Genomic DNA, 25,739 nt, shown 5'->3' with positions numbered 1-25,739 from the left:
ACCCCACCCACAGTTATCATATTGACATTGTCTAGCATGCTGCTTTTATAAAAGATGGGTATTTTCCTTTTGACCAGTGTTCATCATCACTAATCATCAGGAAATGCAAGTCAAAACCACAAGGAACTACTACATCATACCCACTGCCTTAGCTACCACCAAGACAACAACAGAAAGAGGAGGGCTTAGAACCCTTGTGCTCCATTGGGGGAATGTGAAATGGTATTGTGGTTTGGGTCAGAAAGTCCCCCAAGGCCACCTGATAAAGGCCATTGGTTTCTAGCCTGTGGTGCAAGTGAGAGGTTGTTCAGTCTTTAGCAAAAGACCTAGCTGGAAGAAGCAATTTGTTGTGTGGGGTGGCCTTGAGGCAGCTGTTGGGACCAACTGTTCCTCACACCTCTCTCTCTCCTCATCCTGGCCTCCATGAGATAAGCAGTTTCCTTTGTCATGTACTCCTACCACCATGATCTGCAGTTTTGAGAGCACTGGGGTTGGTTGACTATGGATAGACACCTCTGAAACCGTGAGCCAAAATGAACCTTTCTTGGGTTAGTCTTCTTCCTCTCAGGCACTTTGTCCCAACAACACAGAGCTAACTAACACCAATGATAAGACCATTAGAGCAAAACAGTATGGCAGTTCCTCTAGAGTATGAATCTATTGTTACTATATGGTGCAGCAATTCTACCGTTGGCTGTCTGCACAGGGAAATAAAACGGGCTCAAACAGATGCTTGACCACTCATGTTTATTACAGTGTGGTTGACAATAGCCAAAAGATGAAAGCAACTCAAGTCCATTGATCAATGAATAGACACAAAAAAATACGGTGTGCCCACACAGTAGAAGAGCATTAAACCTGCAAAATGGAAGAAATTCTGATTGTACACTATAAAATGGATCAACCTCAAGAACCTTGTGGTCTGTGAAATAAATCGGCCACAAAGGGACAAATGGGTGAGATTCCATTTACATGAGAGACACTCACAGATAGGAAAAACAGAATGTTTGCCAGGGACCAGGAGAGAAAGCAGATGAAAGTTGCTTAATAGGTAGATAATTTTACCAGGGAAGATGAGAAAGGTGTGGAGAAGAATGGATATACTTAATGGTATCTAATTTGCACCAAAATATGGTAAAATAGTAAATCTTAGATTATATATATTTTAAGAACAATAACAACACACCCACACACACACATACGTGCACGAGTCTGTAAAGTCTTTGCCCTTTGTAACGCTCGCCATTCACCCACGTGAAACATCCCAGCACAGGCTAGAGCCTCAAAGAAACAGCCTGCCCCTCCCCAGTTCATCTCCACTTCTCCCCCAGATAAAGGTGCAAGCTGCCAGAGCAGTCCTAGATTCGTGCTTCCGAGCCAAAGCTGAGATGGAGAGCCTGCTCAGAGCCACATTCTTGTGACAGTGGAAGGAGATGCAAGGTGACTGGCCTGACGCCACGGAGCAAATGCAAGAAGAAGCCCTTCTTCCTCGGAGCAACTGCAAGAAGAAGCCCTTCTTCCTCACCAGGTCTTCCTCTTCTTGGCCTGCAGGTTCAGCAGCTGCACTTTCTGGTGGTCCGGCTCCCTCCTGATGCTCTTCCTACGACTCCCAACTCAATCCGGCCCCAAACCTCTCAGTTCAGCCTATAGATATCTTCATCCATCTGCACTTTACCATTACTCCTTATCCCAACTGCTGAGACTCCTCGCTGCCCCTACGCACAATTCGTGCCTTCTCACATGTTCCACAGGGTAACCCAATGTCCCCACTAGCACAGGACTCTGATTCCCGCAGTGCCAGAATGTTTATGCTTACCTCAAGAAAGGCTGGAACTCCTTGACACCTATCTGTCCCTGAAGCTCTCCAAGATGCCAGCTTCTCTGAGCTTCTTTGGGCTGACCACACGCTGTACATGCAGAATTCTTCTTGGTGATATGTTAAAGCATGTCCCCACATTTTTGGCCCCTCTATTAGAAGGGGAAAAATACCACACCACTCCTGTGGCCCTCAGGAACTTCTAAGCTGCCACAAAGATAACCCACAGTTCAAGGCCACTCATCTCTAAAGAAGCCTATCAGCCTCTCTGGCCCTAAGAGGCCCTGAGACCATATAGCGAAAGAGGGAAGAGTGCTCAGCCTCCTGCCCATTCCATCTAGAGGTGGTCAAATCCCCCTTAGAGCCCACATTCACAGAACCATGAGAGATAATAATGTCATGTGGTTTTAAAGAATTCTTTTTTTTAAGATTTATTTGTTCATTTGTTTACTGTGTGTGTATGTGTGCGTACCTTTGGAAACATTATGCGCACCACATGCCTGCAGGTGCCTAAGGAGGCCACAAGAGGGAGTCAGATGTCCTGGAACAGGACCTACAGGCGGTCATGATCCAATGTGGGTGTTAGAATCTGAACCCAGGTCCAGTGCCAGAGTAGTAAGTGCTCTGAACTGCTGAGCCCTATCTCCAGCCCCAAGCGATGTCATTCTTAAGCTGTGGGGTTTGGAATGTTTTTACACTGCAGCAGGTAAGCAAGTCCACTCTTCCACACCACCTTCATTGCACCTTCACCCTCTCCCTGCCAGTCTTCTGTCCACTTCCTAGGAGTCTGAACCTCACATCCTCCTGCTACTTCCTGGGAGTCATGACCTCCACCTCCACCCTTCCCCTGCCTGCTTCCTCTGGGTCTGGTCCTTATAAACACACCTCTGTCATTTGCTTTCTGCAGCTCCTGATTGCACAGCCTCCTCCTGTCTGCTCTCAGGGTATCCTGTCCTTGAAATTTTCTCCTGTCTGCCTCTTGTGTATCCCGCCCTCACAGCCTGCTCCTGTCTATGGCTTTGGCATATAAACCTTTTCTTATATATTTCTTATGGATCTTGACCTTATCCTTTTTGCTTACCAGATTCCTATGGATCCTGATTTTCCAGCCTCTTCCTGTCAGCTTCCTATAGCCCTAAGTTCACAGCTTTTCCTTACCTCCTTTCTAGGTATCCTAACATGCCCTACCTTAACCTGTCAGCCACCTAATTCCTAGCCATACCTAACTTCCTGAGTCTGCAGGCACTATGTACTTCCCACATGTCACAAATACTATAATAATGTATGTAATATGTGTTTACACTGCCTACTCAGTAATCAGTTTTGAAGGGAGGAAATCATCCACATTACTGTTTCATCTTCCAGTGTCTATCACAGGAATAGATTCATCAGCCACAGCAGAGCCTATCAGAAAACCTCACTGAAGTCAGTGGAATTATTCTTTTAAATTGTTGGGTTGAAGCTAGGGAAAAGAATCCTTTAGAAAATTAGCCACTGGCATTTCACGTTATCCCTTTTTCCAACTGTGGGACATCATGTAGATAAGCCCTATGCCCATGACAAAGCAAGCACTCTGCTGCTCTGATGCCTGTGTTGGATAGCCATTCATCCTATACCCCAGAAATGGGGTCTCAATGACCCAAAGCCCATGCACAGATGTCCCCTGATGTAACCTGTAAGCACTCATACTTTACTAATGGTCTTTGATGAGAAATCTATACTTGCCAATGAAAGGAGGCCAAAAAACCTGCCCAGCAACCAAATGACATCCAAAACCCAAATTAGAACCAAATAATTATTTGGCTTTGTGATGATGGACTGATGAGGACATTAAGCAAATTGTATTATGTAAAGTGTTCAATGTGCCTGAGTTTTGTGTTTATTACCATGGGACCTCTGTATCAGAATTCAGGCTTCTCAAGTATTTCTCCTATTTGGTTGCCAAGTGGGGAGGCCAGTTAATGCAGGTGGGTTTCAACTTTCATGTCACCTAAGAAGATCCAAGGTGCCATCCTTCAGAATCAGGAGGGTGAATAACTCTTCACAATGAAGAGAAAAAGCATGTCATAAAGATAGATTCCTAAATGGAGGAAATGATGGATGACATTCCTTCTCTATATATTCAAGAATGTAGATGACACATGAGTATGATGAGAAGACAAACTCAAAGAACATAAACAAATAACTGGCATGTAACATCAAGAGATGAGAAATAATGCATCTAAAATGAAAACCATATTGGATGAGATCAATAGCTTATGAGAGAATTAGAAATCAGGGGATTTGGCAATGGGCACCGTACAAAATGGCACACAGAGAAAAAATTCTGAGTTAAGAGCAGCAGAGACTTGTGATGTGATTTAATATACATTTGACTGAAATCACAATTAAAGGAGGGGAAAGAATAAGAAAAATTAGAGCTGTGGTAATGAAATTTTTCCGAATTTAATAACAACTGTAAATTCAGTGGTTCAAGAAGTTCAGCAAACCCTAAGTAAAATAAGTCTAAATAAAATTCTTGCCAACAAATGGAAAGGGGAATGTTTAACAACCATAGAAAATGGATGTCTTACAGTGTATCACAAAAATATTGAAGGTCGAAGGTAAAAATTACAGCCAGCTGATCACTGGAAACTATCCAGGCGAGAAGAGGGTGGAGGAAAGAGCTTTGGACACTGCAAGAAGTGCTTGTTGGCTACGGCGTAGTTCAGGGGTGGATCACTGGTCCTGAGTTAGACCCCAGTACAAAATAGGAAGGAGGAAAATGAGAGAGGAAGTAACGGTGGGTTAGCAAAATTAAAAATTCTGATGATCCCAGAGTGGACAGTGCTGAACAGACAACAGCACTCTAGTCCACTGTCTCTCAGAATATTAACTAGTACAGATACTGTGTCCTTCTCTATTAACATGTAACAAAAATGGCAGCAATATGGCCACTTAAAACTTAACTATTTTTACAGAAATGACTCAGCAGTTAAGAGCATTTGCTGCTCTTCCAGAGGACCTGAGTTCAGTTCCCAGCAACCACATGGTGGCTCACAGTCACCCATAATCCCAGCTGCAAGGGATTCAATACCCTCTTCTAGCCTCCAAAGGCAGCTGCACATCTCTCTCTCTCTCTCTCTCTCTCTCTCTCTCTCTCTCTCTCTCTCTCTCTCACTTTCTCTTTCTCTCTTACACACACACACAGGGAGAGAGAAAGAGAGACCTAGATGTATAAATAAAACAAATCTTCAAGATTGTTAGCATATTCACAATATTATGAGTCAGAAACGCAGGCATAGCTTATCTATGTATCTATTCTATTCTCTTAGGATCTTATGGCAATATATTGGTTGAAGCTAACTTTATCCTCAGTAAGAGGGTCTGAGACCTCTGCTCTGGATGCTTAAAATCCAAGCATGTGAGGATAACAAACCACTAACCACCCAGCTAATGTCCAGACTTCCAACCAGGTTGTCTGGGGTCACCATGATCCCCAGTCCCAGCGACTGTTGACCGAGGAGGCTACTCTGAACCTCGGGTTTTGTCCATAAAACCTCAGTCACAGACAATGATAATGAGGATTAGGTGAGCTAGCATGCCCAATACCTGGCACTAAGTGCTCGTGAGTGTCAGGTACTCACCGTCGTCTGATGTCCTCAGCACAGCCCTTGCTATCATGGTCTCGAGGTAAACTGTTCCAGATTCTGAGCACACCGCATGCGATGATCCCAGTCAGCAAGGCAGGGGTGAGCCAGGACCAGGGACCCTGCCCACCACACAGATCTCCTTCTCCCTGGGACTGAGGTCAATCCTAGCTGCACATTCTCCAAGCAGGCCTGAGACAGCTACCAAGGGGAACCTCGGGGAGCTCTGGACAAGAGGCACCTGAGAGATCTTGGTCTGCTGCAGCTGGAGCCTAGCGTTTGCAGAGAAGACCCAAGTTTAGGAATGGACCATTCCTAGACTGAGGGACACTGGGGACCTGGATTCAGATGACAAGGTAAGTGCAGCTCAATTGGGGAAGAAGGAGTCCCTCCTTCCTTGCACCAGCCCCAAGACCTGCATCCACAGAAGCCAGCACAGCAGGACGGGTGGGCTCCAGAGAAAGAGCTGGGAGGCTTAGTGGTCTTGGCCAGCATGGAGTCCAGCTCCAAGGATGATGTCCAGGGCTCAAATGTTGACCAAGGGTTCCCTGAGATGCAGGTCCTCGGGGCTCTAGAAGCAACCTGGTGTAGGAAAGTCCATACCAGGTAGAGTCCTAGAGTAGGAAACACAGGCCAGGCAGGTGCTGGCACCCCAGCACCCCCATCCACCCATCCCTCTCTGCCACCCTGACTTTGTCTCTTGCCATCAATGTTTGCTATACTTCACCTTCTCAAAGCTATCTGTGACCCATCATAGCACCCACATTCCAAACACCTGTGTATCTGAGATGTGACAGATGGGAGGAAAGAGCATAGAGAGAAGGAAGAGACATGGAGGAATCCAGAGGAAACGAGGCTGGACAGCAGGGGAGGGTGGGGTGGCCGGGGATTAGTATCAGATTGGAGACCTCCAGCTTCAAACCAAACTTTAAGATCTACAGAGACCCACACAAAGACAGACGGGGACAGCTTAGCAAGCCATCAGGACCCCAATCCTGCAGGATTCTGAGCTCAATGAAATGGGGTCACAGCAGGGTGGCAGAGAGACTGGAAAGCTAACTGGGAAGCTGCCAGAGCAACAGACTAAGAAGAGCCTCTTCTCCCTGTTCATTCATCACCACAAGGCTCCACCGATGAGAGGACCAGCACTTAATGGGAACCGCGCCTGAGCCAGACTCGGCTGGGTTGGCATTCTTCATGGAGGGCTGGACCACACTTCGGCCATCTAACCTCCTTCCCAAGCAGAGTGACTCCATCTACTTGACTCACAAACCCCACTGCGAGCCTGCCTCATTCTCAAGATCTCCGCACACTATCCACATATGAACACCTTCACCAAAGGGCCAGATGTCTAGATCAGTTAGAATGTAGATGCAAACCTTGGACCTAGCCTTGAGTCCTGTAGACTTTGTTTGATTTCTGGAGTCACCACTGTCACTGAGGACCACTTCAAGTAAAGACCATAGTCACTGGAAGTAAGAACAGTCCATCCCTGACTCATGAGTAGGGTCATGGCAACAGAGGGTCACACAATGGATATTCTTAGTTGGTTGGTGACAAAGACAAACTTCTCACCCCAGATCTGTTTCAGGAGCATCTTCCCAGATCAGAGCTCTGAAGAGTTTGATATTAGGAGGTAGTGCTGGGGAGAGCAAGAAGGGAAACTCAGGGGGTCAGGCGTTCCATTGCTAAGGGGCTACAGGAGAAAGGAAAAGTGATGCTCTCTCATACCCACTGCCTACTGACGCCTCCTGGTGGGCATGAGACAAAGTCCAACCCGAGGGACATCTGAACTCAGCCAGAAGGGTGGGGATGAGTCTTGGCATGAGTACTCCCTAGTTTGGGAGGCACTGGGATGCATGGCATTGCTGGGTAAGGGAAGCCTGTGAGGGGCCAAGTCTACCCCAGCAAGCTCCCTCACTCCAAAAGCATCCCACTGAGACAACAGAGATGAATCTTGCCATAAAGAGGGACTCCGACTGATGCCATTACTAATTGCTGGCAATAAAACTGCTAAATAAAGACCAGAGACGAAATGATGCATCTACAGGAGGTACACCGACAGAACAATTAGGCTTGAGAGATGAACCCATGCTCACAGGCTGCACAGCCAGGCATGTATTATTAATAAAAAAAAACAGACAGTGAGCCCAAGTCCATAGCAAAGGAAAGGGGACCCCAGCCTCTCCACCCTATGGAAGCCATCAAACTCTCTTAACCTTGGCACACAGCGGTGCCTGCCACCAGGAGGCGCTAGACCCTGACCTCATGCCTGGACCCTGATGATCCCACTTGCTCCTTCCCACATCTAGCCCCTCTACTCTGAGAATTTGATGTCAGGAGATGGTGCTAGGGAGAGCAGGGAGGCTAGCTCCTGGTGTGACTCGACCCTGGACAGGTGCTAGTACCTCTCCATGGCAGGGCATCACTCAGCCGCCACTTTCAGTTAGCTCTGTGCCAAGGTTAAGAGCCGGTGTGTGGAAATGGCCCCCACCCTGTTGTTATATAACAGATTAACTTGGAGCTCAAGAGCTTAGGCTGCTGCGTTGCCTGAAGATCACTAGGGAAAGGAGTTCTTCCAGCCTCACCCAAACGGGCTTCCGTTCTTCTAGGGCTGTGGACCCTGAGGCCCTGAGGTTCCTGCCTGGTGGCATGCAGCTGCTCCTCCCCCTCTATCCCTACCAAGCTGTCCGAGATGGGGCAATAGCCTACATCCGACAGGGGAGCTGCCATCTTCTCGCCGCCCATTTTGGAAGCAGCATCTCAGAATCCTGAATTGCTCAATCCAGTGTACACTCAAGATGAAGGGATCGTGCAGGAGACTGGGACCCTAGGGTCACCTTAGAGGCTATCTGCCACATCCCTGTATGTGCTGGGGTGACAGATGATAAGATGAGGTGAGTGGTGTCACCAATTAAAAGGAAGCTAGGGTTCAAGAAAGTCAAATGAGTCAAGGGAGAGAAGAAGAAAAGGAAGGGGAAGAGGAAGTACAAAAAAGGAGTCTCCTACTCCGTGTTATTAGTCAGCTTTACGTGACTATGAGAAAACACCCAGAACAGACTGCTTACAAAGTAAAGAGGTTTGTTTTGACTTGTGGTCCTAGAGAATCAAGTCCAAAATGCAATAGCCTCATTGTTCTGAAAAAGGCCATATACCTTTGCAGAAGCATGTGTCTGAGAGTAACCAGGTTCATCAAGAGCAGGTGGCAGAAATTCTGGAGTCTGGGGTCCCATAATCTCCTTTAAAGGAACACCTCAGTGACCTAATGATGTCTCACCAGGCCCCACTTTAAAAGGTCTAACCCTGCCATCCTTAGCACCAAGCCTTTAGCAAATGAACCATAGCATCCTGGCACTTACCTGACCTTCTAGGTGTAGCACTACCCTGCGGCTCCTGAGATGTACAGAGGGATCCATGCCCCTCTGTCAGTGGGGTTCCCTCACTTCTCCATCTACTACTGCCTCCAGGGGGCCTGGACCGCATACTGTCACCACCCCATTGCCCATTGTCTTCGATACCATTCTTTTAACCAACTCACTTTTTTATGCAGATCAAGTATTCGGTGGGGGGGGGGGGGGGGCGGGGTTCCTGGAGAGATGGCTCAGTGGTTAAGAGCACCAGCTGCTCTTCCAAAGGACTTGGGTTTGATTCCCAGCACCCACAAGGCAGTTCACAACTGTCTATAACTCCAGTTCCAGGAGATCTGACACCTTCATACTGACAGGCAAAACCCCAATGTAAAACAAACAAACAAATATTCTCTAGGGAAACTACCTCAAAGGCTTGCCGTACGTACAGTTACTCATTTCTTACACGTTTGACTGGTACACATCTACATGGCGGCAACACTGCCACACCGATTGCCAGGTATTTCTGAGCCAGTAATTCACTGCAGCCCACAACCCAGGAGGTTCTGCCTTGGCTCCATGCAGGGGACAGTCAGCCCGCTGTCAGTGCAACTCAGGAGCAGCCCTGGAGGGGTGGGGAGCAGGACACACAGGAGCCTTTGGAATGGGCAGGGATGAGGGTCCCTGTGCTCCAAGCAGACTCTACTCCAGTCTCCACTGCAGAGAGCAGAAACTTCTCTCCACCCCCAAGGCAGGAGGGTTCCTAACAGGGCCCTGTCACAGGCTGTCTTCCCGGTGGGCCAGTAGCAGCAGGAAGACAGGGTGCTGGAGTCTGGGTTCTACATGTCCCAAGTGGGAATTCTGGCTGTTGGACTCTGGATAAGTCACTCAAACCTGTGAGCCCATTTCCTCTGAAGAAAATAACATAAAACCCACTCCTCTGCCGTGAATGTGCGTCACAGTTCTCCAGTGTGGCTAACTTAATCTCCCTTGCAATGGGGAGGGGGTGGGGCTTCTTAAGAGCTGCTGAGGGGGACTTTGTGGGTAAATCAATGTCCTTATCACAAGAGTGGGCTTGTTAGGAACCAGCCCCGACTCACGTGCATAGCCCCCAGCCTCTCTCACATGTGCCATGGGATGCTTTCTGACCCAGTGAAGCCGGACCAGCCTATCTTCCCAGTCTGCGAAATGATGAGCCAATAAACTGCTGTTCTTGATAAATCACTCGGTCTCGAGCATCTCATTACAGCCGTGCAGAGCAAACTAAGACACCGGCCTTACAAACAAGGAGGACCTGGCACCGTGCCAGCAGGGGGACAACACCATGAACAACCTCTGTTTCATAGTCGCAGCCCGCCTTGATATCCCCAACACTTCTGCCTTTCCTCGTAGATTATGCCAAGCCTCGTACCCTGGCTCACAAGGCCCTGGTCATGTGTCCCAGGCTGTGTCCCCCACCTTTCCCTACCCTCTGTCATCTGCTCAATCCCTTTGTTCTCTTCACTTAGGAGTATTGACTACTTTTGAAATTATTATCATTTTTCTTATGTTCATTTTAATGACACATATTGATTACACATATTTATGGGAACCATATTTCCATACATGATACCAAATATGAGGGGAAGATTGGGGTGATGGGCATATTATATCCTTACTTCTTTGTGTCTGGATACAGTGACTCTCCACATATATACATCAACCTTTCCACAAAGTAAAGCTTTCACATATTGTACAGGCACCTGTAAATCTTTTTGAACCAAAGTTAGACTTTGAAACATTGGTCCATGAATTGACATTTTAAAGAAAACATCACTTTAGTAGATTTGTGTATCGATGCGGAAGTGTTTGTGCTCTACCACACTATCCTTTTTATTCTCTCTTTCCCTCTCCCTCTCTGTCTCTCTCTCTCTGTCTCTCTCTCTGTCTCTCTCTGTCTCTCTCTCTCTGTCTCTCTCTCTCTCTGTTTCTCTCTCTCTCTCTCTCTGTCTCTCTCTGTCTCTCTCTGTCTCTCTCTGTCTCTCTCTCTCTCTCTCTCTCTCTCTCTCTCTCTCTCTCTCTCACACACACACACACACACACACACACACACACACACAGTGGTAGTCCTAGCACTGTGAAGGTGGAAACAGAAGGATTCGATTCCTGGACTTCACTGGACAGCCAGGACAGTCAAATCAGTGAGCTCCAGACTCAGTGAGCTCTGTTTCAAAAGGTAGAGAGCATGGAAGATGGCTTATTGAGTAAAAGCATGAGGATCTAAGTTCAAACGCCAAAACTTACACAAAAAGTTGGACGTGTAACTCCAGTGCCATTGGGGGACAGAGGCAAGAGGATCACTGGGGCTTGCTGGCCTCCAGCCTAGCTCAAGTTCAATGAGAGACCCTATCCCAGGGACCTAAGGTAGAGAGTGACAAGGCAGGACTCCCAGTGCTGTTCTCTAGCCTCCTTGTGCACACATGGGCACACACACACACACACACACTTAATTGAAGTGGAGAAAGATTGAGGAAGACATCCAAACTCTGGCCTCCACACACGTGTACACACACATGAACACACACACACACACATACACTCGTAGAAAGAGGGAACAAATGAAAGTCATTGGGCATCCAGCTGTTACAAACTGCTGTGCTCTCACCAGGGATCACTGGACAGAAAACACTGGGCTCATCAGTGAGGAAAGAACAGTGGAAGAGTCCAACATCACAACTTTCGAGAAGTTTCTAGAGGCAGAATGTACCAGTGGAGGGAATAGAGTCACATTACTTATGAACGAGCTGTCAAAGAACCACACACAAAGACAGGAGACTCTTCCCAGATTATATACTTTAGAGGGGAAAAAAAGAAGCAAAGACCAAACAGTACAGAAGACACACTAATTTTGCTTGAAGAGAGAACATACCGGCACACACATCTCTGCCAGTATGCAGATACTGAGGAAAATGGGGCAGAGAAAAGGAGCCTGGCAATACCCTTCCTTACTGTGTGAGTAGATGGGAGCAAAAGGTCCAAGTTCAGAGAAAGTTCACACGCCCTTATGTTATACTTCAATATGCTCCAGATTGCCTTGCCAAGGCAAGCAGGCTGGCATTCCATCTCCTCTTGATAAATTGTTTCAAAACGTTAATAAGACATTGCCACAGTCAATGTTGCATTCTTCTGCTTCACACTTTCAGGATCCCCATTAGCTAAGCTTTTTCCACTTTGAAAATAATTTCCTCCAATCAACATCACTAATCATTATGGAAATACCGATCAAAGTCACACCCACTAGCATGATCACTTTAGAAATAAAACAAATTCCGAGTGTGATAAGCATACTGAGAGACTGGAACCCTTGTGCACTGCCAGGAGGGATAGAGGAGGGTGTGACCAAAATGGAATGTGGTATGGTACCCCCTCACATGAGTCAAAGAAGAGCTTCCGTGAGATTGACAATCCCACTCGTGGGTACACACCCAAAAGATGTAAAAGCAAAAACTTGAACAAATAGTTGCACAACTGTGTTCCTAACAGTGCTATACACAAAAGGCAGAGGTAACCCAGTACCCAGAAGCAGGTGAATTCATAAGTTAAGTCTGGCACATACCTGTAGTAAAATATTCTTGAATGTTTATCTCTTCAAAAAACGCATGTTAAAACCCTAACCCCCAAGTCTAGCTGCATTGAGAGATGGGGGTTCTAAGGGCAAAGTTAAGATGAAATAGAGCCCAGATCTGATAGAACTTATGTCCCCATGACAGACAGTGGAGATAGCGCTCTCCCGATCCCCTCTGTCCTCACCTCACTCATCGTCATGCATGCACAAGGAAGACAAGCCACATGGAGACCTAAGAAGATCGTCTACAAGCTGTAAAGGGATCAACCCACTGGTACCCTCATCCTAGACCTCCAGATCCATGCTGATAAAATAAATCTCTGTTGCTTAAGCCACTCAGCTGTGGTGTTATGTGACGGCAACCCAAACTAATAAATGTCTGGTATGGTTAATGCCAACTTGCCATGTCTGATGTCTTAAATCACCACAGGTAACAAATCACGTTTAACACTTTTTAAAACTAGTTGATAGCTGCTTCAGAATTCTGCATATAAAACAGTCTCAAAATAAAACAGATTGATGAGGAACAGACCTACTTGCTAGAAGTGGGGTTGGCATGCAGCAGTTCTGCACCCCCGCTGAAGGACAGTGAACATGAACCTGCACATGCAGGTGGTACACCATCCAGCTGTTACCTGACCCACAAAATGAGCTCAAGTAAATAGTGGTGACATCCTAAAGATGTACAGGTCACCAGTGCCAGTGCCAGCGTCCTGCCCAAGCCTATGCAGTCTGCTTTGAGGGGACATGGGTAAAAAGAACATGGGAACACTACCATTTCTGCAAGTTATATGTCTACAATTATTCCCAAACAAAAAGCTTTTTTTCTATTGGATTTATTTCCGGGAATTCCTTGCCTGAGCCTATGTTTTGAAGTGCTTTACCTATGTTTTTTCCTCTAGTGGCTTCAGAGTCTTGGGTCTTACATGAGGTTTGTGGTTCCTTTTGAATTGATGTTTGTGAAAGGTGAGAGATATGGGTCTAGTTTTGTTCCACTAACTGTGGGAATACAGTTTTCCTAACATTGTTTGTTGATGAGGCTGTCCTTTCTCCAAGACATGTTTTTGACACCTTTGTCAAAATCAGCTAGCCATAGCTGTGTGGCCCCTAGTCTGATAAAATCAGGTTTGTTTGGGGACCGGAGAGATGGCTCAGCGGTTAAGAGTACTGACTGCTCTTGCAGAGGACCCAGGTTCAATTCCCAGTACCCACATGGTGGCTCACAACTGTCTGTAACTACAGTTCCAGGAGACCCAGCACCCTCCCACAGGCAAAACAGAACACCAATGCACATGAAAATAAATAATTTTAAAAAATCAAGTGTGTTCAGTGTGGCACAGTCAAATACAGGCCCTCTACTCTGTTCCGACAGCCCATGTGTCTGTTTTTGTGTGGGTGCTATCCTAGTTTTTCTACCTCAGCTCTATTATAAAAGATGGCACTGGAGATAATTCCAATATTTTATTAAAATAAAAAGCTTCTGCATCCAAGATAAACCATCACCACATAGAAGAGGGATTCTAAAGATCAGGAAAAATCACTTTGCCAACTACACAACACACATATGCAGATGAGATGTTTTTCAAAAACTAAACACATACACAGAAAAAAAAACCTCATCCAATCAATATTTAGATTAATGGATTGAATAGATGGCTCTCAAAAGAAGAAATGAAAATGGCAAGTAAAAATTTGAAAAAGGGGCTGGAGAGATGGCTCAGCGGTTAAGAGCACTGACTGCTCTTCCAGAGGTCTTGAGTTCAATTCCCAGCAACCACATGGTGACTCACACCCATCTGTAATGAGATCTGGTGCCCTCTTCTGGCCTGCAGGCAAACATGCTGTATACATAATAAATAAATCTTAAAAAAAAAAATTGAAAAAGTGTTCACAGACCTTCATTACCAGGGAAATGCAAAGTCAAAAGACTTTCAGGTTCTCTCACCTCAGTCAGTTATCAAGAAACAAATGACAGGGTTGGAGAGACAGCTTGGTCACTAAAGGTTAAAGCTCACAACCAAAATGACAACAGATGCTGGCGAGGATGTGGGGAAAAGGGAACTTTTATTCACTGCAAATAGGAGTGTCAACTTGTGTAGCTCCTCTGGAAGTCTGGGTAGAGATTCCTCAAGAGGCTAAAACTAAAACTAACACATGACCCAGCTATGCCATTCTTGGGTAGATAGCTGAAGTGACTCTAAGACACCACACATCTGTCCATCCATGTTTACTGCTGCACTCTTCATCACAGTCAGGAGCTGGACTAGCCTGCATGTCCATCAACAACAGATGAATGGATAATGAAAATGTGGCATGTGTACCCAATGCAGTCATAAAGAAAAATGAAGTCAGGACAGTCCCAGGAAAATGGGTACAACTGAAAAGCATTATGCCAAGCAAAATAAGCCAGACTCAGGAAGATAAATACCATGTTTTGTTGGTTGGCTGGCTGGTTGGTTGATTGGTTGGCTGGTTGAAACAATCTTGATTTTAAATTATTGGACAGGGAAGATGGTACAGAGGTTAAGAGCACATGCTGCTCTTACAGAAGACCCAAGTTCAGGTCCCACCACCCACACTGGGCAGCTCACAACTGCTTATAATTCCAGTGCCAGGGGATCTGATGCCGCTGACTTCTGAGAATACCTGCATGCACATTATCTACACATATACTCATAATTAAAAATAAAATAAAAGCAAAAGTGTGTGTGTGTGTGTGTGTGTGTGTGTGTGTGTGTGTGTGTGTGTGTGGTTGAGTGAGCGGGTGTGAGTGAGTGTGCAGAGTATTAAACTAGAAAGGGAATTATGAGAAGGGAGGAAGAGGTCTTAAGGGTGGTGAGAATACACGTATCAGGAGAACAGAAATGGGAAGAAGAGGAGGAGGAGGAGGAGGAGGAGGAAGAACAAGAAAAGGAAGGAGAACAGAGGTGCAGGAAGAAGGAGCCAGCTGGAGGGGAGACAGTGCATGGAGAAGGGCCATGAGGGCAGGGTGAGAAGGAATGAAAACAAAGTCTAATGACCTGTGTGTGAAGGTGCCTGATGACATCCATTACTTGTATGCTAACCTAAAAAGTAATTTTAGAAAGAAAAAGGAAATCATGACATTTGCAGGAAAATAGATGTAACTGGAAATCGTTACGTAAGTCAGACTCAGAAAGACAAATAGCACATTGTCTCTTATATACAGAACTTAGATTTTAAATTATGCGTGTTTGTATATTTATGTGTGTAGGTCCTAAAGCTGGAAAGGGGGATCGTGTGAAAAGAGGCAGCAATTTTTTTTTTTCGAGACAGGGTTTCTCTGTGTAACAGTCCTGGCTGTCCTGGATCTCGCTCTGTAGACCAGGCTGGCCTCGAACTCACAGAGATCTGCCCATCTCTGCCCCCTGAGTGCTGGGATTAAAGGCGTGCGCCACCACTGCCCAGCCTGAGAGGCAGCATTCTTAAGGGAATGAGAAAGTGAGAGGGGAATGGAATACACAGCATGTGAGAAGAAAGCAGAGGAGTTACTCCTCTGGAAAAGTGGGGGAACCAGTAGACTGGGGGAGGGGCATAGAGGAGGACAGGAGGAGCAGGATAATTAAGGAAAAGGATAGTGCTGCATACAAACGGAAATGCCATAATGAAACCAGTTTCTTCATATGCTAACCCAAAATACTGGGCCAGTGAGATAGCTCAGCAGGTAAAGGCATATGCTGGCAAGCCTGAGGACTCGAGTTCAATCCCTGGAACTCCTGCCAATTGTCCTCTGCATTCATACACAAAATAAAATTAAAGTTGAAAAAAACTATGAAATAAATAAAGATGTTTTTGTTTTGTTTTAGTGTATTCAATCCTTGGAAAAGTAGCCGTTTTTTGTAACCCTCGGTGACAGAAACCACTGCATAGCATATTGGCGCACTGTTTCCACGACAGAGTCAGCACAGCTCCAGACACATTCCAGGAGAACACTCTGTGAGTCCATCTCACAGATGGGAAAACTGAGGCTTGGAGAGGTCAAGGGACTGGTCGGAAGACACACAGTCAAGGGATGATGTGGAATCCTTGTTTCCTGGGGAGAGCTCGGGTCATCCCTGCTGTGCTTCTGATCACCCCCTGTTCGCCACCTGGACTGCCACCTGCAGGCTGGCCTCGGGCCGCAGGTGTGAGACAGGCCGATAGGAGCAGGGAGCTAATTCGAGGCTGTGGGCAGAGCAGCTGTTCCCAAGCCCCGGCAGCCTGCGGCCACGCTGCTCTAACGTTCTTGTAGAGAAAGTGCTCCACTTAGGAGAAGCGATCACCCGCTCTCTCTCCCTCTGCAGAGTCATTAGCTCACTGACGACTCCTGGAAAAACCATTTGGCCCTTGCTGACAGATGCGGCCATTACAGGATCACTTAGCCCCTCTCCCTGCCCCTCCCGACCTTGGGGGAGGAGGGGAGCTCAAGGCAGGCAAAGCCCGGGGGACAGTCCGGGCCGTTCACTTCCTGCCTCTGGCTCCTCCCCAGTCCTAGGCTGGCTGCATCTCACCAGGCCCCACTGAAGCCGCGGGAGGCAGCTCCAGACGCTGCAGTAAGCTGTGCCAATGACCTTGTCCTCCTGAGACCCGTTCCGAAGCTGCCCGCACCTTCTGCATCTCCTTGGCTCCTCACAACAACCGTGTGTGCTGGAAATGAGGGTTGTAACGGTCACTCCACAGGTATTGGAGAGGAGCAGGGAAGTTGAGTTGCCCAAGGTCACACAGGTAGTCAGGTCAAACCTCAGATTCCCAGACCTGTCCTGTTTCCCCAGCCCCAGGAGGCCAGTCCTGTAGAGATGCTAATGTATATGGGGACTCCTGTAGGGGAGTCCCGGGCTAGGGCTAGAGCAAGGGCCATTTCTCTGAATCAAAAAGATGGAATGAGCTGCTGGGCCTGGTTCTGGAGGGAGAACAGCTCATACTGGAAGGGAGAATGGGGCCATGGTCAGGACAGAGAAAATGCAGGCCGGTATGTCACACATCATTTATGTTGAACAGCTGTTGGTGGTTCTCTTCTCTCCCAGGCAAGAGCTTCGTTGTCACTGGAAGGGCCATCTGGAGGCAGGTGGGGGCTGTTAGGTGCTGTGTGGCCACAGAGTCCTTGAGCCTCCTGGATTTGGGCAGGCACGTTACACATTTCGTGCTTCTGTGTGGATCTGAAGCCGTGGCCGAGCCCTGCTATGAAAATATCAAGTGCTGAATTACGAGGAAGTGGATTTCCTGGGTCCTGGAGTGGAGCCTGGGTTGGGGCTTTGCTGCCTTTCTCTTTTAAGTGGAGGTGGGTCAAGCAGCCCAGGCTGGCCTTGAACGTGTTGTGTAGTAGAGGACAACCTGAAGCCCTGATCCTTTGCTAGCGCTTCTTGAGAGCCAGGACAGGCAAGCATCACCACGACTACTTTTATGTGGTCCTGGGAATCCCACCCAGGGCGTTGTGACCACAAGGCAAGTACTCTGAGCTTCACTTGGAGCCCTCAATGGCCATTTTATGAATGAATCTCTCAAATCTCTCTTTAAGGAACGTATCATCCTTATGGTGGTTCTTTCCACCACATCTATCCTTCCCTGCCTCTAACGCAGCCTGCCCTAAGAGGCACACTCCTTGTCTCTATCTAGGACTGGGTGAAACCTGGGCAGCCCTGATTGGCCACACTCCGCTGGACCAGGAGTATCTGCTGGGCCCTGGCTGGACTGATCAGTTCCACTACCCAAGCGGTCCAGATGAAGCCCCACAACTACCATGAACCAATCAATGTCCAGGTGAATGAGACAGAGGGGGCGTGAAACAGGGTCTGTGCGGCCCAGGGCAGATATCAGAGGCTTCTCTGCAGAGAGCCACAGAAAGAAATAGGGAGACCCCCAACAACTGCCTGGTTCTTGATACCTGCCCCCCTGAAATCCACGATGAATCTGAGACGTAGGAAGTGACCTGGTATCCTTTTGATTTAAGTTTCAACTTAGCACGAAACTAAGAACCTGTACCAGGGCGTCCTCAATCCTCCCAGAACCCTGCTTCCACCTGTCTCAGTGCTGAGGGTCAAGAACCTGTACCAGGGCATCCTCAATCCTCCCAGAACCCTGCTTCCACCTGTCTCAGTGCTGAGGGTCAAGTGCAAGCCTGAGCATATGCCTCTTTCTGGCTGGAAGCCCTGCTCTTCCATGAATTTTGCTGGAAAAGGGGTCTGGTGAGCTCCTTCATCCCCTTTCCCCCCCCCCTTTCCTTCTTGAGGACATGAGGTTTCCAACTAAGAAACAATTTCCAGACCCTGCTACCTACGAGACATGGTGGCAAGAGAACCAGCCTTCACGCTTTGCTTTCTCTGCACCAGGCACCATTCAGAAATGGATCCAATCATCGCCTTCAAAATAACCGCAAGAGCCTGTTGCCATGGTTACAGAAGAGCTACAGCACAGAGAGGTGAGATGACTTGTCAGAACCACACAGCCAAAGGAGCTGGGATTTCAAACATGTCAAATGTGCACCTTGGGCAAGACTCTGAACTGGCAAAAGTTTTACTTTTTCTAATGAAGCCAGAAAGTTTCATCGTGTGCATTGGTTGAGTCCCAGCCTGATTGGTGGTAAACACCCTAGAAAAACCATCTAAGGTGCCCAGGAGCTCTCATCCCATCGCGGCTGGGAATCCCTGCTGGGTCTGTCCCCAAACAGACTTGCACACACCAGGCGGCTAGTGTTCTGGCCCAGAGGCAAACCAAGAGGGAACAGGCTGGCCTCGGCTCTGCTAGGCTGAACCCAGGGAGGCCTCCTCCCTTCCCACAAGCCTTCAGGCCAGAGTCCATAGACAGCAAGCAAAGCAACAAAGCGGCCCCACTTGCCATCTGTCAGACTTCTGCCACTCACCTGCTCTCAGAGGCCACCTGTGCCCTAATGATAGGAGCAGGGCCATTAAACACTGCTGTGTGCTCAGCAGTGAGCCCGTTCCTCCACTGAACCTCACCAGGCAGTGTCACTCTAGGGACGCTATCCAATCTTCCTGCCCTCAGTTTTTATATCCATTAAATGGGTATAGGAATGTCTCAGATGCTTGTGGCCAGAAGTGTTTGAGATTTGAGACGTTTTCAGATATTAGAATTTTTTTTCATAAATATAAAGAGATGCTTTGGGGAAAAGACCCGAATGAGGTTTGGTGTTTCATAAACACTTTACATAGACCATACATAGTTGTTTCAATGATTTTGGGTACGAAGTGTGGAATGGAATTTTCCACTTCTGTAATATCAGCACTCAAGAGCTTTTGGGTTTTGGAACATTTTGGACTTTGGATTTTCAGATAGGGTTGTACTGGAGCAGGAGCAGTACTTACCTCATGGGTGGATTGTATTGGTGTAATGCATTAACCCCTGTTGTGTTCCCAACCAATGGGACAGTGGTGTCTAACAAAGCTCTTGCTACCCACCTGAGAGACCCCTGCACTAGATAGTCCTAAATAAAATGCAAACTGACAAAGGGAGGAAGCCCCCTGGCAATGGCCCAGTGCCTTGTACCCAGGTCACCCACTGTGATACCCCGTGGCCCAGCTATCACTCCTCTGCCCAGAACACCACCCTGACCAAGGCTGGCCACTGCCCATGTCATGGCTGCGGTGGCTTCTAAGCCCTATTACCATAACCCGCCCTGCATTAAGATATGCTCTTTGGAATGTTTCAACTAATAAATTAATAATAGTTATTAATCAATCATCAATCAATCCCTAGGGCCTGAACCTCCTTTCCAGACCAAAACTGGATGTCTTTTTATAGTCACATTATGAACTTCTGCAGACAGGGCAGCCCACAGGGGCTCCATCTATAACTGCCCCAAAGAGCACTTCACCAGTGATGGCCCTGATTAGGACAAGGTGGGGCAGGTGGCCTGAGTCCTGAAGACCTGAGGGAGAACTCTGGATTGCACAGGGGCCTCCAACCTGCCCCAGCATCTGCTAAGAGGTTCTTGTGCCTGAGGCTTCCAAGTCCTCCTCCTGCAAGCTTCAAGAACATTTCCATTTGCACGCTGGCCAAAATGGAGTATTAGAGAGCACAGACTCCACCCAGCCCGGAAGCTTAGGGGCCAGGGACTAGGAAGAGAAAGAGAAGTCTAGGGAGGTCTTTAAAGTCTAAATTTATTCAGGTGTTTAAACGAACAGAAACAGTATCATGCATCGGTTACCTTTCCCCTTTGTACAGCAAAACTAAGTGCTCAGATATCTCTGCAGAGGTTTGGCGCTCACTTATTTTTCCTTTCTTTCCAGAACGTCAGGCAGACTTTTCAATGTTATCCAGTTTTGCACAGTCACTGGAGTGTCGCGTCATGAATTATTAAATCAGTGCTTCGTGGTAATACATAATTTCTTATCAATTATTCATGCTAATGTGTGTGTAGTTTACTTAATTGTGTTATTGACGATCAAAAGTAATTTCCTGAAAGTCCTCAAGGACACAAAATTTAATCAGCATAACTACTTTTCGGATGCAATGCTGTTAAGTATTCTTAATTTGCCCAACAGTTCACTTATTTATGTACCTTTCTGGAGGAAATACGAGTTTAATCAAACAATTAGATTGAAGAGTTAGTGCGCATAAGGGCTGGAGCATACACTGCTCAACCAAACCTTCGTAATTACAGGCAAATGGAAGCAACTTGGCCGCTTTTTGGCGAATCACTTCATCTTTGTACTCAACAAGCAAAATACAGCAGGAACAAGGATCTGGCTTTTTTTTTTTTTCTTTTTCTTTTTCTTTTTTTTTTTTTTAAAGGAGACAGTGTGTTCTATCAAATGCGTTCGATGCGGTAATCGTGAGGCACAGTACACTTGGGAGGACTACAGGGATAGGGGCTCCTGAAAAGTCAAGAGGGAGGCAGAGGGCCTTTCGACGATCAGAACTGAAATGAAAACAGCCTTCACGAAAGCAGCAGCTCTTTGCATGAACACATCATCAGCCAGAGCTGCCGCCACCCGTGGACCACCACCCTTCCCAGGACGGGAGGGGGCGGGGCTCACACTATTGCACCTCTCCCTCTGATCTCTTCCGGGTCACCACCCACGCGAAAGAACACAGCCACACCAGTCTGAGGCAGAAATCTCTATGCAGTGTGGCCCTTTGGGATCCATTCTCTTCTACCATAAGGAGTCATCTTCTTGGGTTCCCTGTCTGCACGTTGGCACATCGGCCAGTCCTGTCTCATCGGCCCCTGCAGACCCCCCTCCACGTGAAGAAGGGCAGTTGACTTGTGCGTGCGTATTTCAGGAGACTTCCTGGGGCTCTCTGCCCTCTTTAGGGGCTCTTGACCTTTCACAGGCCACAAAGCTCCTTTCTGGTTGGTGACCTTCCCAGCATTCTTTACCATTCTTCGGAAGAGACACAGGGCCTGCAGGTGGACGCTCGAATTGCAGGGGACCCACACTTGCCCCACACCCGCAGTATCGAGATAGCAGCCCCCGGGTCACAGAACCGACAGGCTGTGTGACTGGGACCAGCCAGATGTGTCCGGGGAGCTCTGCCAGGGTTAGGACCACTGTGCAGTCACCCCACATCCTGTTACTTCCTACCCAAAACCTCAGCTAAGACCTTCAAACAAGAGAAAGGGGGTTGTTGCCAGTCTTGGCTGAGAGGAGTGAGAACTGGTATCTACCAGTTCTGTGGTTCTGGAACAATATGAGAGTGACTGTCTCCTTTCCTGTTGAGATGTCACTTCTTGGGGTCTTTCAGAGGTGATCCATGCCACAGTCCTCGGAGTTGACAAGACCTCCCCAGATAGCTCTAGAAGAGGGCTGAGGTGAACAAATTCGCTTTGTTCCAATGCTGCTTGGCCTGGAAAACAAACAAACAAACAAACAACCCAAGGGCCTCCCCACAGAGCGGTTTCCCGAGCCACTGGGTGCCATTGGGAACTGTCACCAAGAAAAGCCACAACAACACAGCCCACCAGCAGAATTCTGGAGTGACTCTCCGGGTGTCAAATGGCTGTAGGCCTCTCTTTCCCTGCCAGATCCATGAGGAGGTGGCTACTCCTTGTGGTTCGGAGAGTTGCAGGGCTGAGGCTGAGAGAAGCAGGGGGTGGGCAGGGCTCCAGGCTGGGTACTCCGGACCCTCATACACTCTTCTCTCCCTCACTCTGTTCCTTGGTTGGGGAGGTCTTGTCCTGGCTGCCTTCTGGAGGTGCCTGCTTGGAGGCGGGGCTGGGGCTGCTGCTGGTGGACGGCAGGAGATTGGCTGACTGCAGAACGGCTTCTGAATGCTCACGGGCCTTCATGCGCAGGGCCGCCACGCTGGCCGTGCGGTTACTCTGGCAGCCATAAGTGGGGAGGAAGGAGAGCCCCATGGGGTCTGGGACACAGCAAGAGCACAGTGGGCCTCCTAGAGGAAGGAAAACAATAGACTCCATCAGTGTCCACACCCTGTTTCTTAGGGCTGGGGAGGGGCTGGGCCCCAAAAGAGGGACAGTAACTCCTTTTGGTTCCAGATACTAGACTGAGGACAAAACCCCACGTCCCCAAGGATGCATGGCTGTAGGCATCCAGTTGGTAGTCCAAAGGACTATCAGAGCATCAGGAGACCTGGTCAGCCTTGGTCCTCACTCTCACGAACCATCTGTGTTGTCTTAATCCAACATTGGCTTCTCTGAACCTTAGCTTCTACTTTGGTGAGGTGGAAATACATACATACATACATACATACATACATACATACATACATATATATATATATATATGTATGTATATATCTCCCAAGATTGTTATGAGGGTCTGATAAAGTCATCCCACACTCCCAAACTGTGTGCCAAGTCACCCATGACAGCTCAGTGTGAGGCTTTGCTGGGTACCCAGCCACTGTGCCAGCTGCCAGCTCGAAACCACCCACAGCATCCATGTGAGACCAGAACACATCCCAACCAAGAAGGTCAAATCTTTGTGAAGCATGACTTTGCAGGGACTACGGGGGGTGGGGGGGTGGGGGGGACCACATGGGATATAAAATGGAAATGGTGGTGCGGTCTGCCTGCAATGTTAGAGAAGCTGAACAAGGCTCACCATGTGCACCAGCTCATTACAGGTGTCAGCGGCCTAAACTGATTATCTTTCCAGTTATAAGAATTCTTTCCCAAATGCCTGCAAAGGTGCTGAGAAGACATACTGCTTACTAAGTCATTTGGATCTGGCCATTTGATGAAAAGACCTGTTGGCTGTTGCTTATGGCCCCAGGGCTGAAAGGACTGAGGTCTGGGGCTCTGAAGTAGTTGTTGGAAACACATTTAGCACAAACCCATGCCATGGGTTATTATTCTTCCTCATTTGAGGCCTATTGGCTGGCAAAGATGAGACATACTATACTGGAATCCCTGAAGGGGCCCAAGCCAGAGCTGAGAACCATGGAAAGACTAGAGTCCCCTGTATCCGATTCCCCTGCCATCTCGGACATGCCCATGAGTGCTTATGGCTGATTTTCTACTCTCTGAGCATGGCTTGAAATATCCTCTTCAGGCCACCTCAGAGCAACAATCCAAATGCCAGTGCCCACTTAGCCTTCAAAGCCATGAAGGCCTGTGTCTCACAGAGACCAGCCTCTGGGGGTGACCTCAGGAGTAGGCATCTGGAAGGCCTCCACCCTTCTTTCCCAGGGACAAGCTTTGTCTCTCAGTGCCAGGGCTGGGCAACCCTCCTCCTCTTCAGTATATTCAAGGACTTTGCCCTTCTTTGCCCATCCTGCTCAAAAGCAACAAGAAGATCCCCTTGGCCCTGTTCTCCATCACCTCTCATCACCAGTATGGCCCTGAGAGGGGTGAGTATTCCTCCTCGATCTCTCCAAATAAAAAGTCAGAGTCTCCGTGCCTTATGGAGGTGGGGGCCGCCACTTCTGGCGCCTTGGTTTTTAAATGAGGACCTGCTATCTATACACAGGTTGCAGTTACTACAATGAGGGGGAGACGTACCACTAAGGTACACAAGGGAATTCTGAGAGCTGTTTTCCAAACCCTGACCACCTGGCTGGCATCTAACCTGAGGTGCATTTGATCAAGCTCTGAGCCCTGCCTGTTCTCTATTCCCAGGGGCTTCACACAAAGTGGTATGCTGACACACGTCATAGTGAGATGTCATTGCAGAAACTCAGTTTTTGCTGGGAGGGATGTCTGTGCTGGCGCCATGATCTGGGGACCTCCCCTAGGAGGCCTTCTCCCCTCCAAGTCCCCTTCCCAACGGCACCTGTCTAAGAAGGTGTGAAGAGACCAAAATATTAAGAATTGTGGTCGTTTTGGGGAAAGGAATAGCAAAGAATTTGTGGTTTTCTCAGTTTGGAATGTTACACTTTTCTATAAAGATCACAAACTTCATTTAAACCTAGAAACCTTCTTTGTTAATGAATAGTAAAAAGAGAGAAGACTGGAGATGACCCAGCTTTCTGAGAGGAGGCCAGGTGGCAGGGAGCCCAAGGCCACACACAAGCTGAAAGTCCCAGAGAGTAGGCTGGGGACCTGGAAGAGGCCATAGCTTCAGGATTAACAGGCTCAGCCCTAAGCAGCCACTGTTTTGAACTACTTAAGGAAGGCTAGTTTTGCCACAGAATAGGACTTGCTCCAGCGTGTCATGTGAGTTAGATGCTCTGTGACTCAGGTGACAATTACCTTCTGTAGAATACAGAAGTGACAAAGCTTCTCCTGAGGCCATAGTCCGCATGCCCTAGGTGACACCAACAATGGCCTCAACAGCCTCCAATAACTTCAGTCCTGGCCCTCAGGCCCCAGATTTAGAGGTGAATAAAAATAATTCAGAACCCAGTTTGTGGCCCTGTAGCTGGAGTTTTCCTGCCTGGCCCACAGTCAGGGCAAATCTCTCACCCGCCAGTCCCAAGCCGCTCAAACCCGATCAAGTAAACACAGAGACTTATATTGGTTACAAACTGTATGGCCGTGGCAGGCTTCTTGCTAACTGTTCTTACAGCTTAAATTAATCCATTTCTATTAATCTATACCTTGCCACGTGGCTTGTGGCTTACCGGTACTTTACATCTTCCTTGTCCTGATGGCGGCTGGCAGTGTCCCCTCTCAGCCTTCCACTTCCCAGCTCTATTCTCCTCCTTGTCCCACCTATACTTCCTGCCTAGCCAATGGCCAATCAGTGATTTATTTATTGACCAATCAGCAACACATTTGACATACAGACCATCCCACAGTATGGCCCGGTTCTCATCCCACCCCCACCCTAGACAGATAGGGAAACTGAGGACCAAATGAAGTCAAAGGCTCTAGGGGACCCTATGATTAAAAACTGTAAGTGCTTCACACTATGGAGTGACGTTCTTCTTTGGAAGGAGACACTGACCCATGTCACAACAAGAAGGGACCCCAAGGACTCGAT

General features: G+C 47.9%; 1 protein-coding gene and 1 long non-coding RNA gene across 4 annotated transcripts in view; one reads left to right on the top strand and one right to left on the bottom strand.

The window, feature by feature from the left end:
• The first annotated feature begins 16,877 nt into the window (after positions 1-16,877).
• On the top strand, positions 16,878-20,725 carry LOC128108038 (uncharacterized). The gene is made up of 4 exons (XR_008217284.1): positions 16,878-17,073; positions 18,007-18,150; positions 18,720-18,808; positions 20,637-20,725. It is a non-coding gene; the product is annotated as an uncharacterized LOC128108038 (long non-coding RNA).
• The window catches only part of Drgx (dorsal root ganglia homeobox), a 31,458-nt gene continuing 26,208 nt past the window's right edge, over positions 20,490-25,739 (bottom strand). For all 3 annotated transcript variants that reach the window (XM_052734359.1, XM_052734356.1, XM_052734358.1), the window contains exon 7: positions 20,490-22,743. In XM_052734359.1, the coding sequence (XP_052590319.1) occupies positions 22,478-22,743 (266 nt within the window). In that variant the 3' untranslated portion in view covers positions 20,490-22,477. The remainder of the gene's footprint in view (positions 22,744-25,739) is intronic.

Source organism: Peromyscus californicus, unplaced genomic scaffold (assembly GCF_007827085.1).
Source record: "Peromyscus californicus insignis strain IS unplaced genomic scaffold, ASM782708v3 Scaffold_12__1_contigs__length_115047231, whole genome shotgun sequence".
Classification (NCBI taxonomy): Eukaryota; Metazoa; Chordata; class Mammalia; order Rodentia; family Cricetidae; genus Peromyscus; species Peromyscus californicus.
Note: the sequence above shows the minus strand (reverse complement) of the source record. Positions and strands in the feature narration are given on the sequence as shown.